Source organism: Odontomachus brunneus, unplaced genomic scaffold (assembly GCF_010583005.1).
Source record: "Odontomachus brunneus isolate Ranch 3 - 2012 unplaced genomic scaffold, Obru_v1 Obru_scaffold_078, whole genome shotgun sequence".
Taxonomy (NCBI): Eukaryota; Metazoa; Arthropoda; class Insecta; order Hymenoptera; family Formicidae; genus Odontomachus; species Odontomachus brunneus.
The window spans coordinates 672,795-691,290 of NW_022639528.1; the positions used below are offsets into that span (position 1 = coordinate 672,795).

General features: G+C 40.2%; 1 protein-coding gene across 3 annotated transcripts in view; it reads left to right on the top strand.

Moving 5' to 3' along the window:
- Nucleotides 1-18,496, top strand: part of LOC116847477 (amyloid beta A4 precursor protein-binding family B member 1-interacting protein-like) — a 199,324-nt gene that overhangs the window by 72,639 nt on the left and 108,189 nt on the right. Inside the window, exon 1 of one of the 3 annotated variants that reach the window (XM_032822507.1) lies at nt 9,850-14,471. The exons of the other annotated variants lie outside the window; for them this stretch is intronic. Coding sequence (XP_032678398.1) covers nt 14,289-14,471 — 183 coding nt within the window. The 5' untranslated portion in view covers nt 9,850-14,288. Of the gene's footprint in view, nt 1-9,849; nt 14,472-18,496 lie in introns of those variants that run through there. 3 annotated transcript variants of the gene reach the window in all.

Below are 18,496 nucleotides of genomic sequence, written 5' to 3' on the forward strand. Positions count from 1 at the left end.
TTACGGGGCGAGGTCTTTAAGCACGCACGAAAGATCGTCCATTTGAGAGGATGAAGGCTAATCGTCGGATTATCAATCGTGAATGTATATCGCGCGGTGCACGAGCGCCCACGGGATTATATCGGCAATTTCAAGTCGTACAGATCCATCAGCCGCGGGTGACCCTTGGCCGCAATTATGTCTTTCGCGAAGTAGCCTAAACATCGCGTGGTAGGAAATTGGGTGACCTCTTGATCCTGCTGCTCCTCGGCCTCTATCATGCGGCGGAATGTATGTACTTCGTTAGGATCGATTCTGAAGCTCGCGATCGACCAGCGCTTCTCCTTAACGAAATCAAGGCGTATTCATCGATGCCACCGAATTAATGACGATAGAGGATTCCTCTGTAAAAATGTGTTCTCGATTCCGTGTTCATTAGTAGAGAATTATGCCGGAGTTGCTCTCATTAGAAGCTGATACATCGTTCACAGTCGATTACGCAGTAGCGACTTGTAATAAATCGAAGATGCTTCTCTAAATATGGATTGAATCGAAGAAACTTTTTCGAAGATCAGTTTATAATTTCAAACAGATATCTTAATCTTTAGTGTCGTGTTGATTATCGATGAATCGCACATTAATGAACCGATAAAATGTTCATACACATCTACATTAGGTCTCATTAAGTTACATATAAAATATTATTAATTGTATGTAATAGATTGATCATGCAGCTAATGGAGATTGGAATGAAACAAACTAAATATTTATTTAGGATATTTTTAATAACTCAACCATTAGTTAAGCTTTTTTAGAATTCTGGGAGAAAAAAATCTCTGAAACGTAAAAAATAATCGGTGGACACTAATAACATATTTACTTAACCTTAGAACCCTGAACATTAAAAAGTTATGCGAAACCTACACATAAGCAAATTTTATCTAATGTATATTTATAACTCCTGCAAAAATAATCGAAATTTAATGTCCGTATTTTAATCAGGTTAGAAATCATCGAGGAATACAGTTCTATTAATATTTTTGCGATTCAATAAAGTTGAGAAAGATCATTGTAAAAAAAATAAAACATATGTTTCAAGAACAATGATAGAAAAGTTAATCTGGGTAAATTTTATCCATGTGTGTGTGTGTTTAGGGTTCCAGGGTTAAATATAAATTATTATATCGAAATAAACAGTTGTTTTCACGGAAAGTTTTAAGAAAAGTATATTTTTTTGTTTGAAAAATATTTTATACTAGCTTAAACTATCCGACGTTGCGCGGATTATCGTAAAGTGTCAAGGGGATGAAATGAGGGGGAGAAGATGGTCTTCATTCTAGAAATTGACGGGGCAGAATTTGTTCTAAATTGGTTTATGAGTTTAGTAAAGGGAACGTACAGACAGGCAAACATTCTCTACTTTATGTATGCAGATCAGTACACATGCGTACACTGAGGGAAAAATTATCTTAAAATCAACAAATATTTCTTTGATGGGTGCCATTAACATATTTGCTTAAATCTAAATTCTCTTTATTTAAATCAAATATTGTTTACCTGATTTAAATAAACAATATTTGGTTTAAATAAAGAGAATTTAGATTTAAATAAATAATGTTAATGGCACCCATCAAAGAAATATTTGTTGATTCTAAAGAAATATTTGTTAATTTTTCCCTCAGTGTATATAAGTAAATATGTCATTGGTCATTATTCGATGGATAAATATTTCTCATTTCTTAGATGTTTTCTTTCTCAGTGTACGCGATCAATGAAAATCGATGCAGCAGTCAACGTTGACTGTCATATCGGACTCACGGTGAAGAAGATTGAACGAAATGCAAATTACGCAGGACACATGCTCGGCGAGTTACTTATTAAACACGTGCCCTGCTGCACAAGAGACCCACGTACGGACGGTAAACGGTAAACGGTGTACACCGATCAACTCGACGCTGCTTCAACATGTAGTGTACCCCGCTCTCCTCCTCTCTCTCTCTCTCTCTCTCTCTCTCTCTCTCTCTCTCTCGCTTTTCTTCCTCGCGTATTCAGGAAACTAGTCCGCACTCTTCTTGTTCTTCTTCCTCTTGAGGTGGCATCTGAAGAGACCTGGAAATGTAAAAGAATCGTTCAGGTAGCAGTGCGCTGTGCACGTGCCTAAGGGCAGCTGTGCAGTTTGGCCCGACCTTCTTCTCGCTCGCCCGCCCTTACTCGCACCGCGCGCGCTCCGTAAAGCGATCCTCACTTCCGCGTCACTCCTGCGGGGCTTCTGTTTTCGTCGGTTTCTCTCTCTCGGGGTCAGACGGACCGTTATCAACGTGCTCGTCAGCCGCAAAATAAGAAGAAAAGTGGCAATGTCGCGGAAAAGGCAGGACGAAAAAGAATGTACGCGCGACACTGAAGTAGCGCGCGGTGACAAAGAGACGACCACGAAAACATTCTCTTCCTAACAATTCATACGTATTTATGGAACACGTTAGATTCGCGTGTTACAAATAACGATCCTATCTAGAGACGGCTACGCCCCGGGATTAATTCTGGAAGCGATTTTTCGCGATCTCTTTCTCTTGTTCTTTCGTGCTTCTTGGAGGTAGAGGGACGGAAATAGAAAAATCCTGCGGTGAATTCAGCCACGCGTCCTGCTTGCCATCTGTTGCGCCGGTCTCTAATCTTGTCAGATAAATCTTGAGGGACGCCACATATTACCTTTGACGCAGCATTTTCCATACGAATGAATAAATGTCACCTTTACATCATACGGATCTCTTTCTCTCCCTCTCTCTCTCTCTCTCGTCCAATATATACTTTTCTGTACGAAATTTGAATCAAGGACGGAGCCAATCACGAATCAATCATTTGTATGATCAATAGAATAAAAAATACGGCAAAAATAGTCTAATTCCCTTGAAATCGCATCACGTTAGCGTTAGGTATCGTTCAAAACACAAAAATAATAAGACAATAAGGACGGAACGTGGAAAATAATTGATAGACAATTAGAGAAAAATTTTCTTATATATATATATACACAGACTATTAAAAAAAAGTATTCAAAACTTGTAAGGTAGATATAGCTCACTAAAAAAACTGAATTTAGTGTTTAGCGCTAAAAGTAATTGAAAAACACAAGTAAAAAAATTAACTATTTCAGAGTTTGAAGAGATTTACGGTTTTGATGACGTAGATAATCTGCCTTCTAATATTATTGTATTCACATATTCAAATTCAATATTGTATTCATCAATTCGTAAAGACAGAAGATTATCTCATTCTTACTGTCGTGCTTACAAAAGATATTCGTCCTTCTTCCATTTACACATGCAATTCACAACGAGGGATTATCTTATCATCTCATTTCAATCCGGAATATTAGACGTCGTTTTTGCGTCTCTGTGATTATATATCTGTTCAGTGCTACGTAGTTACACAGTCATACAGTTATAAGATAATTCTCTATTTTTATGTCGCACGTGATAACGTAAGCGAATAAATTATGTATATGATTAAAACCAAGAATCGCTTCTAACTCTGAAAGGGTTGATCTTCATTTTGCTCACTAAGTATTTCTTACTTAGTTTGGTAAATACTATTTATCCTACAAGTATTGAATCCTTTTTTTAATACTAACTTTTTATAACTAACTTTTTTATAACTAACGACACGAATTCACTAATTGGGGATCCGAACCGGGGTTAGAGAAAGCACACATTGGCGTGTCTCTCTCGGCCCTCGCACCCTCAACACTTCGAGCTCAAGCCTCTCATCCTGGCATATATATCCGTCGTTCGTTGTGGGTTGCAGCTGCCTCGTAGTGGCAGCACGTGTTCCTCTTTTCTGGGCAGGTGGTTGGCGTCGTTAAGCAATCGCCTCCCCCTCGATGAGGACCGAGATTTGAACGGCGTATAGCCCGTCGGCGGACGAACCAAGAAGACCACGAGAAGAAGGAAGAAAAAGAAGAGTAGAAAAAAGTTGGAAGAGAAGGACAGGCCCCGCAGGTATGAGGCTCGTGACTGCGAGCGGGATTTGTGGTACTTGCGCCCGGGTGATATGAGAATATCGTCTGAGATTACTGCACCTTTTCGAAGACAGTGATTACACGGCCGCAGATCCCCGAAGACATTCATGCGCGAGCCGATATCTACGATATTCTCGCACTCGAACGTGAAGTTTAACTTCGAGAACTCGTGAGGATACCTAACGTTGAGTGCGAACAAAGAGACTGCAATTCGAGCAAACCTCAGGGGAAAATTTGACGCCAAATAAAATATGAAGAAACACTTCATTGAATTCTGTACTACACTGAGGGAATAAGTATTTAAGAAGCGAAAAATATTTATTCACGATGCGTACTAATAACATATTTATTCGTTTTACTAACACATGAAATATTTTTCAGATAAGAAAGTATACATTTCCTTAAAACTTGAAGAAAACTTTTGTTTGTTCTACATAAATAATAGTTTATCCTCCTTAAACAAAAGAATTTAGATTCAAGTAAATATGTTATTAGTACCCACCAAATAAATATATATTTTTTGTTTTTTATGTATCCTATTTTTATCTTCTTCTCAGATAATTTTTTCTCCCAGTGTATGTCGGTTTATTATCAGATATGGCAACAGAAATGAAACATAAACTAGGCCAGATACTTAAAGCAGGATGTAAGGTCTATCGTTTCCCGCGGAAACACGAAGATCTCGTGTAACGCGTGCGCAGACGCAAGAATCTTCGCGTCCACGTTCACCTCCGATTATCATCTCGAGTCCGAGCACGGCGAGTAATCTGCGTGACGTCGCTAAGCAGCCGATCGTGAAAAAGGAGCATAACGAGAGAGGAGACGACTACGTGGCCATGCCATGGGGGGAAAAGGGTCGGACGGTGAAGGTGTCCGTCTGCGAGTAGTACCTCGTGGGAGTGAGAGGCGAGGCGAAGGAGCAGGAAAAGGATGGCGCGACCGGCAGGTGATGCCAAGAGACGCTGCTGATATAAGCCCGCACCTCGTGACCGGTTCCCGGATCATGGACGCTGTGCGCGCGGTTTACTGCCGCTTAATAAGCCGTAATAAGAAGGACCGCCGGATACTAAATGCGCTCGCTCGCTCGTGCACGCGCGCGCGCGCGTTGTTCCCCGTGCGCGATAAATCTCGCGGGGCGTACGTACGAATTGCCGTGCGGAATCGGCGCGATCGAGCAGGTGGTGCTCGCGACTCCTTCGGACTTTTGCCGCGCGGCTTCCTGCGGAGGAGCCGAAGGTCACGTCGGGCTACGATCGAGCGGCTGTACCGGGACGTTTCGCGCTTTGCGCGTTCGGTCCCGAGCAAGTGGACGTGGGCTCCGATTGGATTTTTGCCTTCGCGAACGCAGCACGCTATCGTACGTTTCTCCTTGAGAATTACGATGCAGTACGCGAGTCGGGGAAAAAAAAGACACTCGGTTAAATTCCCACCAGGTGGGAAACTTACTTGTTCAAAACTGCTTGTAGTTTCTTCAAAAATACACGGGAAAAATGTTGCAGTAAAATTGGTTGAGAATTTTATGTTTCTTCTGTAAATTTAGGCTATACCGAAATTATAATATAATATTATTATATTTTCTAAGAAAGAAAAAATAGTTAAGAAATAAAAAACACATTTTGAGGGTGGGTATTAATAATATGTTTATTTATACTAATGTGCATATATATTTTTGTACTGAAATAAGATATTTTTTAAAGAAGAGAATATACATTTTCTTGATAAGCCTCTTGAAACTTTAGCCTTTCATAAAGCAAGTGTTTATTTTATGAGTAATAAAAGAATTAAATAAATGTTTTCTAAATTTAGAAATTTTTTCTAAATTTTCAATATTTATACATGGTTTTAGCACCTATCGCAAATAAATGTTTCTTATTCAGATATTTTTCCTTCTGTATAAAAATAGTAAATTGTACCATCTACGATATATGACTGATATATGATCGAAAAAACATTCAAGTAATTGAATAATAATCTTGCAACACAAAGTTAAACATGCCTAACATTTTGAAACAAGTATTTAGTGATTTTGGTCATGATATTGTATGGTCACAAATTACGAAAATTTTGTCGCAATTTTTACTGCAATATCTTCTCTATGGAGAGAATATATGTATTATGTAAAGTATAGAAATAAACACGTACAGCAAAATGGTCGATCGATACGACAGACAGGTGGGCACACTTCGTTAACACGATCGAACTTTTGCACGATCCTGGGAAAGTGCGAGCGAGGATGTCGTTAATAAGTAACATATTCACGCTTCGACGTGTTAATAACCGGTAAGATCGTAACGTTAAATTGGCCGTGTATTTTGCGAACGTTACGCTCTTATCCTCCATCGGGGTCCTTTGGACGTTCGCTCGCTTCGGGAGATCGTAACGAGGATTCGCTGCAGAGACAACAATCATAATGACGAGGACATGATAAGTTTCAATTTTAAGCGCGGGCGTGTGTCGACCGTGCATTATCGGGGACTGAATCGAGGTTTAACGACGTATATAAGGGCTGTATTCACAAGAGGGTGCCCCCGCGCGGTCGGGCGTCCCTTCGAAAGCGTCCCGGTCGAAAGGGCGAGCTGCATCGGGTCGCGCAGGCTTAGGGAGAAGTGGAGGGTCGGGGGAGAAATGAAGTTTTCCGCCTGTCTTCTTCTCCGCGTCTGCCTCTCTTCCTTTCTTTCTTCGGTAAATCAGATGCAGTCTTGCCTCTCGCCTCTCTCGTCGCGGCGCGCAACAGTTGGCGAGGAGGAAACATCTGTCGGTCGCGGCGCATGCGTATCCCTCAGGTAAAAACCTGCGTCCAGGGATTCTCAAATTTTCGCAAATTCGTCGGCGACGTTGAAAACGTAGCGCTGAAGACGTCCCTCTGCGAGGAACTTATGGGTCCTCTAGGTCGTAAACGCGAGCGTGTAAATATTGTTGGGTTAGGATACGCCTGTTTCATTTAACACGTTGATTTTTTAGTAAACATGTAGAAAAGATCATAGTTCATCGAATTTTTTATATTGATATATATTCTAGAGATGATAGTTAAAAATGCAGAAAGAACCAAGAAACAAGCAACCACAGCGCTGGTTGTAAAGATATAATAAAATGCATTTTATATTCACAAGTTCTGTTTTAGCAACTTACATATCTGTCTAAATTGTTTCTGAAGCCTTTTACCTCACCTAAATTAATGAGTCTACCATACACTAAAAATGCAGACATTTACGAATGTAATACATATAATAAAATAAATTGTGTCATCACATACTAAAAGCTACTTAGATATTACCAGAAATAGATAGAAACAATTATCGATAATATAATAACCATTCTCTGAAGTAATGTAAATAAAGACCTTCTTTCTACTCAAAAGGTGAGCAAAAGATCAATATGGCACGCGTATTCTATATCTAGAATAAAGTCCCATAATTTTAAACTTCATCTTGTTATATTTCGATAATATCAATGTCTTCCATACTTAATTTTCTTTCCTAAAAAAATCACTCATGACCATCTCTTTCAGTTTTACAATATATATTAATATTAAAAATATTAAGAAAGAAATATGAACTGTCACTTTTTCGATATATTATACTAACTTTTTTCAATATACAAAGCAATAATAGTATAATAATTTATTCTGAGAACAAAGTTTTACGTTATATCGAATGAAAACTAACGTAAAACTTAGTTTTACGTTAATTTTTATTCGATTATAATAGTGATACCGGTTAAAATTCTTAGAGCGCTAAGACGGCGAGGAAGCTAGAAAACTGAAGCTGACAGCAGAAAAAGAACGTCGTGGTATGGTGGGCGACGCGGAAAATCAGGTTACTTGTTCTTGTGCTCGGCTGGTCGTGTTGTTTTATTAGAATTCCATTCTGTCGGACCAGCGCGACACAACTTTAAGAGCAACAACACATTACGTGGGTCGTTCAAAAAGTATGTGGCCTAATACAAGCCCGAGTTCAGCCAAATATTTATGACCGTACTTCAGAGTTATTTTTTATTAGGTTAAGTAATATTAGGTTAGCTCCTGCCGTTTGGTCACATCAGCAAAGACTAAACTGAACAGTTTCATTGTTTCTCGTGCTTTTTGGCATAATTTCACAATCTGAAGGACTTGTAGCACCGATTTATAAAATCCAATGATAAAATCCGAATCTATCACTTCGCTCCAAAAATAAGGGAGCGGTCAAAACAATAAACGTACAGAGACACTTGGAGTGTACTGTAAAACAAAGACTAATCGATAAATTACTCTATATTATCACATCTAATCTAATAAAGGATGGCTCTGAAATGTAGTAATAAAGATTTGGCTCAATTCGCGTTATCTCTGTAGACCACGTGCTTTTTGAACAGCTCAATGTAGGACCAAATGTGAAGTTGGTCTACGAAACGCGCCGCGGCGCACAATGTGGTAAAATGAAATTTCACGTTTCAAAGAAGGCTACAGCTACGAAATTTTTGAATTAATTTCCATACTTTTTTTTCTCAATGAAAGCTAATGAAATTTAGAACAACTTTATCAAGTCAAATTTCTGTCTCCTGCTTCCCTTTTTCTAAATCAGACAAAGAAGTTAGACATAGAAATTGTTTTCAATCAAACATTAGATTAACTCATTTCATATCTCATCTAACTTAACATCACACAGATATTGATATTGAAATTGAATATTCAAACCCTGATTAGGTTTGAAGAAGATCAAACAAACTGACACAGTCTCACTAAATTTTATCTTGATTTAACAAAATCGGCGAGAAACGACGTTTCGTTAATTCATATCCGTTGAATTAAACTAGAGATCTCGCGAAATGGCTGTTTCTCGTGTACTCCAACGTTGCGTAGCGCTATGAAAAGAAATAAAGGGATGTAAAACACAGAAAGCGCTCTCACGTTTGATACCAAGAAGATTAAGAGCGGATGGAGCTGGAATGTATTTCTCTCGACGACGGCATTACGTTAATTCGCGGCGCTCATCTCCTTGGAAATGTCCCATTACAATTGAACACTGTCAAAGCGATATTATTGGCCGCTTATATAAATATCATAATTTACATGAGGTGTCTCTCGAGGAGCTTCCAGCTGTCGGTCGATCGATCGGGGCCGTTTCGACATCTGCGAGACAAACGCGCTGAAAAGTTCTCGCTTGACGAGTATCGATTGAGAAGATTTGGACTAACTTATTGGACGTCGTTTATTTAGCCGTTTCTGAGGCTCTCGCATGACTCACGCCGAAATTATATGTCCGTTTTCGCGAGCGAAGGGCGCCGCGGAACACCCTTCATTATGCACACGGAGGTTGACCGGCCGGCCGGCTAGTGCGTGTGTAATCGCAAGCTCTTACATCGATTCTAATGTAAATGCACTTCGCTCACCTGAGTTCTCGGTTAGTCATAAACGCGGTACTCAACCCGACCGGCGAATCATAACCTTCGTTAGCTCGCTCGGACGAAATTGAAGTTAATTTATCGCGATAAATAATGCGTCGAGGAAAAATTCGCACACGTAATAGATGTAACATTAACACATCGCCAGCCTCAATATAGTTGCGCCATACTTTTGCTCGAAATTGAAACGTGTATAATTCATGATTATCAGTAATATTTCTATTATGCATTATACACTATGATATTAAATGCTATGTCTAGAAAAGTTTCTCGTGGAAATATTAAATTTATTAATCTACATGGACTATTGTACTTTTTTTATAATCTCATAGTAAATACAAATAAAAATCAGATATATTTCGTATTCTATTTTTGAGAATTCTTCAAAGGAAATAGCAATAAAGAGAAAAAAATTTCAGATAAACTAATAATATTTTTATTATGATATTCATCAATCTTTAATTATTTCGTGCTGAAATATTAAATTTCTTTTACTCTCTTTCTCTTAGACCGTTGTGTCTTTTTTACTTATAGCAAATACAAATGAAAATCAGATACATTTTTTTTCAAACTTCTTCAAAAAAAAGAGCAATAAAAAGAAAAAAGAAATCTAGATATGTTCATTAAAAAAAGTCCCCCGTTCTAGAGAGAATCGCGCAGTCATTTTAAATCACCAGTGAAGAAATTCAAAAATTAAATTAAATTAATTAAATTAAATTAATTAAATTAATTTGTTCTCCAAGTTTGGTTAGAACAAAATGTACAGACATGCAATTCTCGTATACAAAAATACGAGTCGTTTTCAAAGAATCGCGAATTAATACTTCAAACAATAAAGACGCCGATTTACGTCTCCGGTTCGCAATGTGTTAATGTAAATTCGTTGTTCTGCAATTTACATTTCTCATAAACTGATACCTCGACAATAACGTGCGAAGCGTTTTCAAAACTTTTCGAAACGCCAACCAGACGTCACGCTTAAACGTAAGCGTTAAATTAAAAATATTTGGAAACTTTTTGCCATGCTTAGCGATTCTTGGCGTTCTCTTGGAGCATGCACGAATTATTGTCACCTGTACGTGCTACAAGGCGAGACTTCGACGAGACGTCGATTATCGTGCGGGATAGCTCGAAGTGTTCGTGATCAAACGCAGAAACCAAGAAAATGACACGTCTTCGCCGCACGAGGAGAAATGACTTAGGCCGGGCAAACCGCAATGTGTGAGAAGGACCTTCGTCGAACGTGGAATTACGGGCGAACTTCTGTGAACTTACATAAGTAGACAGGTGTACTTGCTTCCCTTTGAATTCGCGATTACTCCTCGGCAATTCGGGACCCGCCCGACAGATTTTTCTCGTTTCCGCAGAGTGGTTTTTGCGGCGGCTGCAAAACGTCGTGGTTAATTTTCAGCTACAATGCGCTTCAAGGATAACAGGACTCTGACAGGAACAAAAATCAGATAAAATATGGGGAGTTATGTAAAAAGTTGTAAATTAATAAAAATATAAATGTTTTGTTACATACGAGTATATTTGTACCAATATCTTGGTATAAGAAAGTTAGATTTTATAATGAATATTAACATTACTCCGTCTCCATTTCAATTCTGTTCTGCAAAAGAATTATACTTCCACTAATCATTTTCGCTTCAACGGAGATGATCGGAAATTAATATCAACACATTTTTTTATTCATTAGCATTATTCATTAGTACAGTTATCGATTCACATAGGTTTTCCATAAATTTTAAACTTGTTTTTTATTTATTTTGTTTTACAAGCTCGTATTTTTCAGTGAAAATATTAAATTTGATTCTTTTATAACTCTCATTTTTCGAAATATTGTTTTTTTTTTCAAAATCTGCTTTGTGGGCCGGTAACTATAATCTTAATGAATAAAGAAAATGTATTGACATTCTTTTCACGATCACTCCTGATGAGGTCAGGATAAGTACCGTGGAAATATGATTCTTTTGCGGAACATTAAAGAATTGAAATGGACATAGAGTGATGTTAATATTTACCATAAAATCAAAATTTTTATACCAAGATATCATTAATAGACATACGTAATAAAAAATATATATTCCTATTAATTTATAACTTTTTACAACTCCCCAAATTTACCTAATTTTTGGTATTATCAAGATCCTGTAACCCTTTAAGGCCGAACTTCACTAACGACACGATTTCTTCTTACGTATATTTTTGCTACATTTTTGAACATGGTTTTAATTATTCCACGAATAATTGCGCGTATAACGATTGACAAAGAATTCTGGAATCTCCGCAGTTTTACAAAAATGAAATTAAAAAGTTAGTCGTGGAATGAAGCAAAATGTAAATTAAGTGTGGTTTAGATTAAACTTAAGTTAACCTTTTTTGCTTCCATTTAAATTCGGAGTAGTGACTGAGCGATCACGAACAGAGTGATCGATTATACCTCGCGCACATTTTGTTGCATAATATCTACACATTTTGCTGCATGTTTATAACTGCTGCATCTGTTATGAACACGCGTTTTATCGTGGCAACCTATATTTTGTCTTTCATTTATCATTATTTTGATACGTAGCCTTCAAGGCTACATTCGTCATGTGTAATTGCACCTTAGTGTAGCGAGAAGGGCAGATGCGCCGATAGGAATCGCGTACCCTCAGCTGGCCTGTGTTTTATTATAACACAGTGCCAAGGTCCTCGATTTTGAGCGGGACTTCCAATTCGGGAATTCGCAAAGCCGAAGTGGGTCGCCTCGATAGTACGCGCTAGTACTATCGCTATTTCCGCGCGTAACGAGTCCTTCGAGGTTCACTTATTTGCAAGCGAAACTCCGGGGAATATTATGTAACGAGAAATCCTTCGCGCACGAAACAAAACACCGGTGACCTCCGTGCTCGACAAAAGCGGAGTTTCTTGCTTTGAAAATAAGCACGCGTGGGTAATTTTTTATAATGGAATTATCTGTGGCATTGTCACTTTTCTGTAATTAATATAGACTTGTTGCCTTAACGTTCTTTGTCGGTTCTACTTTGTTTTTTTTCTTTTTTTATATTTACCACAATTTTCATTGTAACTTAATCACATTGTTATCGTGAACAAGCAAAATTATTGATTCACATAAGTGATCTTGGATTTTTCAAGTAAAGTTATTGCTGTACTTTTATGTTGTTATAATTTTATGAAACAACGTGAATGTCTATAATCCTCCGTCATCTTTGGCATGTATTGTTTCGCAAAATTGCAACGACGTAAATATACAATCATTTAATTTCACATGGAAAATGTGAAATTACTTTATACAAAAGCAAATATCGTCAAGTTCCTTCGTGGGAGAGGAAGAAGAGGGAGAGGGGATCATCACAATTAAGCATAAAAAACACAATCGGAGACATTGGAGATTGATAAGTTCTCTCTCACGCGATCTGCTTATCATCGAATTATCTCAGGCTCTGATGAGTTGATAACTCTTACTGACATAATTGCACCCAATTATCTCAAATGAACGTTGCGAATGGTGCCATAGTGCATCCTCACGGCTAGAAAGCTATCGCCTAGTCGATAAAACATCGCCCACCAGACGCGTTCGATCACGAGCAAGGTGTGGCGGGATCCGAGCGAGGAGCGAGAGAAGATTTTGAGAAACACTGCGTATCTGTGCCGAGCGCCACGCGACCAGGTCGTCCGGTCGGGCCGGGTGTTGTTGAAATCAACGTGGTGGGGTTCCTTCGACGAGCCCACGACTGGAGCCTTATGCCTTCAGTCGACTCTCGGCTCTCACTGCGACTCGAGCCGGCTGAGATTCCGTTAATTGAGCATCGAGAGCAGCCCGAAAAAAACGGACACATCAGGTGTCGCGCCGGCACATTCGTGCTGTTCAGCCAAGAAGAAGGCGACAACGACGGGGTGGTCGCGTTCTCTTCCCCAGCTTTCGTTTCTTCGAGTTTTCGAGGACGACGTTCACGCGATCCAGCGGGAAAGGTAAATCGCGCGGGGCCCGATTGTACACCTCGCGCGAGATCAAACGCCGTCGAGGGAGGCTTATCGAGAGGAAGTGAAGGGAATCGCGGGAGAGTGGTGGGGAAGGAAGTGCCCTGGCGAGTCCTCGTGCAGTGCGATCGGGACTGAGCGCGAGTCGACAACCTCGCCCCGGAGCCGATCGCGGCGGATCGATAGTCCGGTTACTCCAGCCGGTCGATCACCTCGTTCCCTCGACGATTCCCGGCGAGTCCGACCACGTGTCGGCTGGTTAATTAGTACGTGGGTGGGTGCAGCACCGATCGGAAGAGAAGAAGAGAGGAGAGGAGAGGAGAGGACGGTCCGCAGGGAGATATGCCGAAAGCCGAGCAGCGGGCAGAAGAGGCAAGAGAAACGGAATCCTGAACGTGACGATCGAGCCGAAGGGGGATCGGCCGATTAACTGGGGCCCGCAGGGGGGTGCGGCCGGAGCGCAGAGGGTCAAATAGATGCAGGAATCCGCGAACGGCGCCATCGCATTGCGCCGTGAGAGAGAAGAGTACCACGATACCTGCGGGAACTCGCGTAATTGCGAGTCGAAAGGGCATTTTCTCCTGAGCGGACACACTCTCGGCGTTTCGTCGTGAGAAAATATCGCCTCTCCTCGAGGTACCCTCCAGAGAAAACTTCCTTGCGCCAGCTGGTGAGCTCGATCGAGCTTCGAGTCGCCGTGAAAATCACGAGAGTCGCGGCGAGGAAGTGATCGAAACAGTGTTGCGGACTGTAGTTGTGCTTCACGTTAATGTTCGCGAGTGATTGACTCAGGAAGTATCGGTACTTGTTCAATTTCATACGTAATTGAGAAGTCTTCGCCCGGGACGGATTCAATTTCGCTTGAATGACACCGGTGGGGATCTGACAAGTTGTTTCGGCAAGTTTCATCGGGACGACATCGCGAAGCATGTTGTGTGGCACGTTCAAGAAGAAGAGGAGGCACCCGGGGGACGAGTATCGGCTGGTCAGGTCGAATACCATGCCGCGGATAGTGTCGGGGACGGGGAGGGACGTAGCAATGCCTGTCCGCAGGACCAAGTCCACGAGGGTCGCCGCTCGTCCGACGTTGATCAAGGACCTGCTGCATATGGTAAGGAGACGCGAAGTGATCGCACAGGGGAGTGAGTGGAATGCCGATGGCAGAGACATCGCTGGAGTCGCTGCCGGTCGGTTGCATGAGAAAGCGAGGCGTTCTTCGCGCGGAAGATGCCCGATAGGAGAATAGAGGCGGCTGTAGTTTCCGATATAGGTGGAATTCATCTCGCTCGCTCTTTCTCGCGCACCTTCATGGAGTAGCCGCGCCGTTGCGTTGGCGGTCGTATTTGTATTTTACACGAAAATCATTCGAACGTCACGTAACCCACGTGCTCGGCTCGTTATCCGCGTCGAGGATATAAGAATGCGTTGTTGTGTTGTATACGGCCCGGCCCGATCAGCCGATTGGTCTTCAAAGGATTCGGCGCGTCCCCGAATCTACATACATGAATACGAATGCGTCATGCCGTTTGCATATGTATGCCGTGCGCGACTTGGCGCGCCCGTATTCGTTCGTATGCATGCGTTCGACTGTATAATCCACGGGGACCGCGCATGTCTTCGACTTGCAGGACGGGGGCGATGTTGCGCGCCGAGGCGCATCCAGCACCGATTAATTAGCGATTCTACGTTCTTATCCAGATTGTAATCGCGTGCAGTGCGCTCGGAAAGTTTTATGCTAATCCCGCATCACGATATGCGCGCTCAAAAGCGCACCAATCTGACAGAGGTATTGCTGGGGGCATTTGTAAATTAAAATGTTCTTTGACTAAGATAATCGGTAAGTCGAGCATCAAGAAGCAAATCAATCGTAGTCGCGAATAATCTACTCGATTGAGGAAATTAATTATCAATCAGGGTACAACCAATCGCATCAAAGTTTGATTAATAATTAATTTCACTAATCAATTAAGCTGTGCGTGAATTTTTTGTGAATTTGTGAATTATTGATCAATTATTTTAGTCAAAGAAAATGCTCGATTAATGCCCAACACTCGTATTCAGCCACTTTTTAGATTTGTTGAGTTCTATGAGAATTCTGTCAACTTTTGAAAAAATTCAGATAGAAATTGAAATTAAAAATTAACATTAAAAATAATGAGTCAGCTGGAAACTTTATCCAGCTTAGATGTCGCCACAGAAATCATAAAAAATATCGTGCGTATTTTATTAATTATATTTTAATAGTTTTTGGAGCATGTCTGAGGTAAGTTATCAATTAATTCCGCGAAAAATGTTTTGTCAAAGAAACTACCAAAGCCGGGAAAAATGTTTTGTCAAAAAACTACCAAAGCCGGGATGAGAGAAAAATTTCGTTTGATCCTGTGAAAATTAACAACTCAAAGCTGCTAACGAAGATTACCTCGAAAAAGAAAGAGTTCAATGAAAAGAAATCAACCAAGAGAGCCAATGATCTTCACAGGGTCTAAAGAGTCCGCTCTTCAGCGTGCAGTCGTAAAGTCTAAATATGCAATGAATCGGCGTGAATTCATCGGTCTCCCTTGATCATTGGAAGCGTCGAAAAGTCTGATCCGCGGGGATGCTCTCGATCTCACGTTTGCTCTCGTTTTTTCCGATCTTCCCGAAGACATCGCGATGCTTCTTTTTTTCCGGTCTAAATCCGGCAACGGGCAGAGGCGCCTCTCCACGTTGGATTCTCTCGCGGTGCCTGGCCGCTGCTACAGAGCGGATCGAAAGCGCAGGCTGGCTCTCGAGGTTTGCCTTATAAGGCCTCCCGCGGGATGCCCAGCATCCATTAGAAACCCTTTTGTCGGATCCGACCCCTTTTTCTGTCCGGATTCTCGAAGGGTCTCCACCGTCGTGGCGAGACCGTACCTTCCGAACCGTCCGACCGCCGAGAAAAGGCACGTGTCATTTTTCAAGAGGATCTCTCTTGTGTTTTTGGGACGCCACGCTCGTAAAGAATCTCAGCTCATAATACTGTCCATGATGAAATTGGCGTAATCACGTTTCGACAATCAACAGTGAATCCCTTCTGGGAATATTTTTTTTCTCTACTCCCTTAAAGTGAATCAGTAAAAATATTTCTTATTGAATCAATAAAAGAACGTCGATCTATTCCTCGTTTACAAAATTCTAGTAATTTTTCTATAAAATACTCTCCGTTTAGACAAGTATCACGTACACATATATACACACATACACACATATAGATACACACACACATATATACGTAAGCACAGACACGCGATATTCTTTCAGGCGAAAATGGGACTAGGATATCGCCAGGTGCCTATAAGAAGTTAATCGAATCTGGTTTAATTTATGTAAAGCTCAATAACTGCGACAGTCCGCGGGGAAGGTAATTACGATCAATTTTCTAGCTAGTAAACACGAACGTTGGATCAATGTCATTCGCTCTCATTATTCGAGCAGCGACAGCAGCCGCTTACCAGCCGTCTATTGGCCGTTATCCCTTAGACGGCTTTTTTCCTCCTGGTAAAGAGAATTTTAATGCATAAACGATGGGAACGAGCTCATGAATATGCACATAAATATAAAGAACGCACGAGGTGCTGTTTTGTTAAACGTGAAACGTTAACGTAAAAATATTCGTTGCGTGGTTCCTGCCGAGCGCGCGCCTCCTTCTGCCGAGGGCAGAAATTTTGTCCGCGGTCAAGGACACGCGGATTCCGCTGAAGGAATTCGACTGGCGCGGGTTGGGACTTGTCGAGGTGTGCAAATAATACGGACGATTCCGATGACGCGCTGATAGCATCGGTGCTAATAACGATCGCCATAACGCGAGCGCGCTACAAGAAAAGAGAGATACGGCCCGAGATAATAGTATTATCGATAACTTTGCAAAAGGACAAGACGAGAAGAAAGCTCGATACGCGCCTCGCCTCTGTGATTTTGCTAGCGCTAGCTTCCTCATTATATTCGTGTTGATTTCGGATAACCGATGCTAGTAGTAGTACCACCCAGATAGATGGGTGTACATAAATTTGGTAGCAACTTTATTAGTCGATTTATAAAGGCTACGTGCCTTATGAGTTTCATATACTTTGTTTCATATAGCACTTACATTTATCAAATAGATAAATAGAAAGTAATGAAAATTTGCTTAAAGCAATGTCGTGCAAAAATATAGTATGAAGATCTGAGTGTAACTTTTAGTAGATTTATTGCTGCATTAATGTAACAGAAAATTTGCGTCATTATAAATCTAAAAATTAACTGAATACAGTACATATGCTTGTCTCATAAATATAATCTAAAAAATTGTGGTTTTTACTATCGATTGTCATGATGATCGTGAAAGTCTATAAGAGAATTATACTGCAATTCTAAGCAGAATCGTAAGTCTCGTAACTTGTTCTCGTAAAATTCGTCAGAACTTATGAGTAGATTTACAAATCTATGCAATATCATATGTCATATAATCACTTGTAAATATCGTAAATTACATGAAATCGTAGATATTTACGAGTAATTGTACGACATATGATATTGCATAGACTTGTAAATCTACTTATAAGTTCTGACGAATTTTACGAGAACAAGTTACGAGACTTACGATCCTGCTTAGAATTGCAGCATTAGTCTGCTCCTGGACAGACTTGCACGATTATCACGACGTGTGACAATCAATATTGGCAATTTTCCTTTTTTTTTTAATTGCATTTATGAAACAAATATAAATTATCGAATTAGTCATTAAATTTGTTATATAATACTGCAATTTTTTCTGTTAAATTTAAACAGCAACAAGTTTGCCAAATAACTACATTTCGTTATTTTCATATTGCCTTTTACATAGCATATTGTTTGAAGCAAATTTTAATAATCTTTTTTATATTTCTATTTTGTTATTTTGTGTGATAGATACAAAAGCCACACGAACCACTCACGAAAGATGTAGCTTGCACAAATCGATTAGTAATTGCTGTCAAATTTATGTCTATCTGGACTGATTGTCGAATCATTTTAACTTTCTTAATTTTTTTACTTGTAACCTGCCCTTTTAATCTTTTGCAACAAAGAAAATTTACTAATTATAAATATTTTTTTCTTATTAAGTTGATATTCAAAGTGTAAGTGAAAATGACCAACATT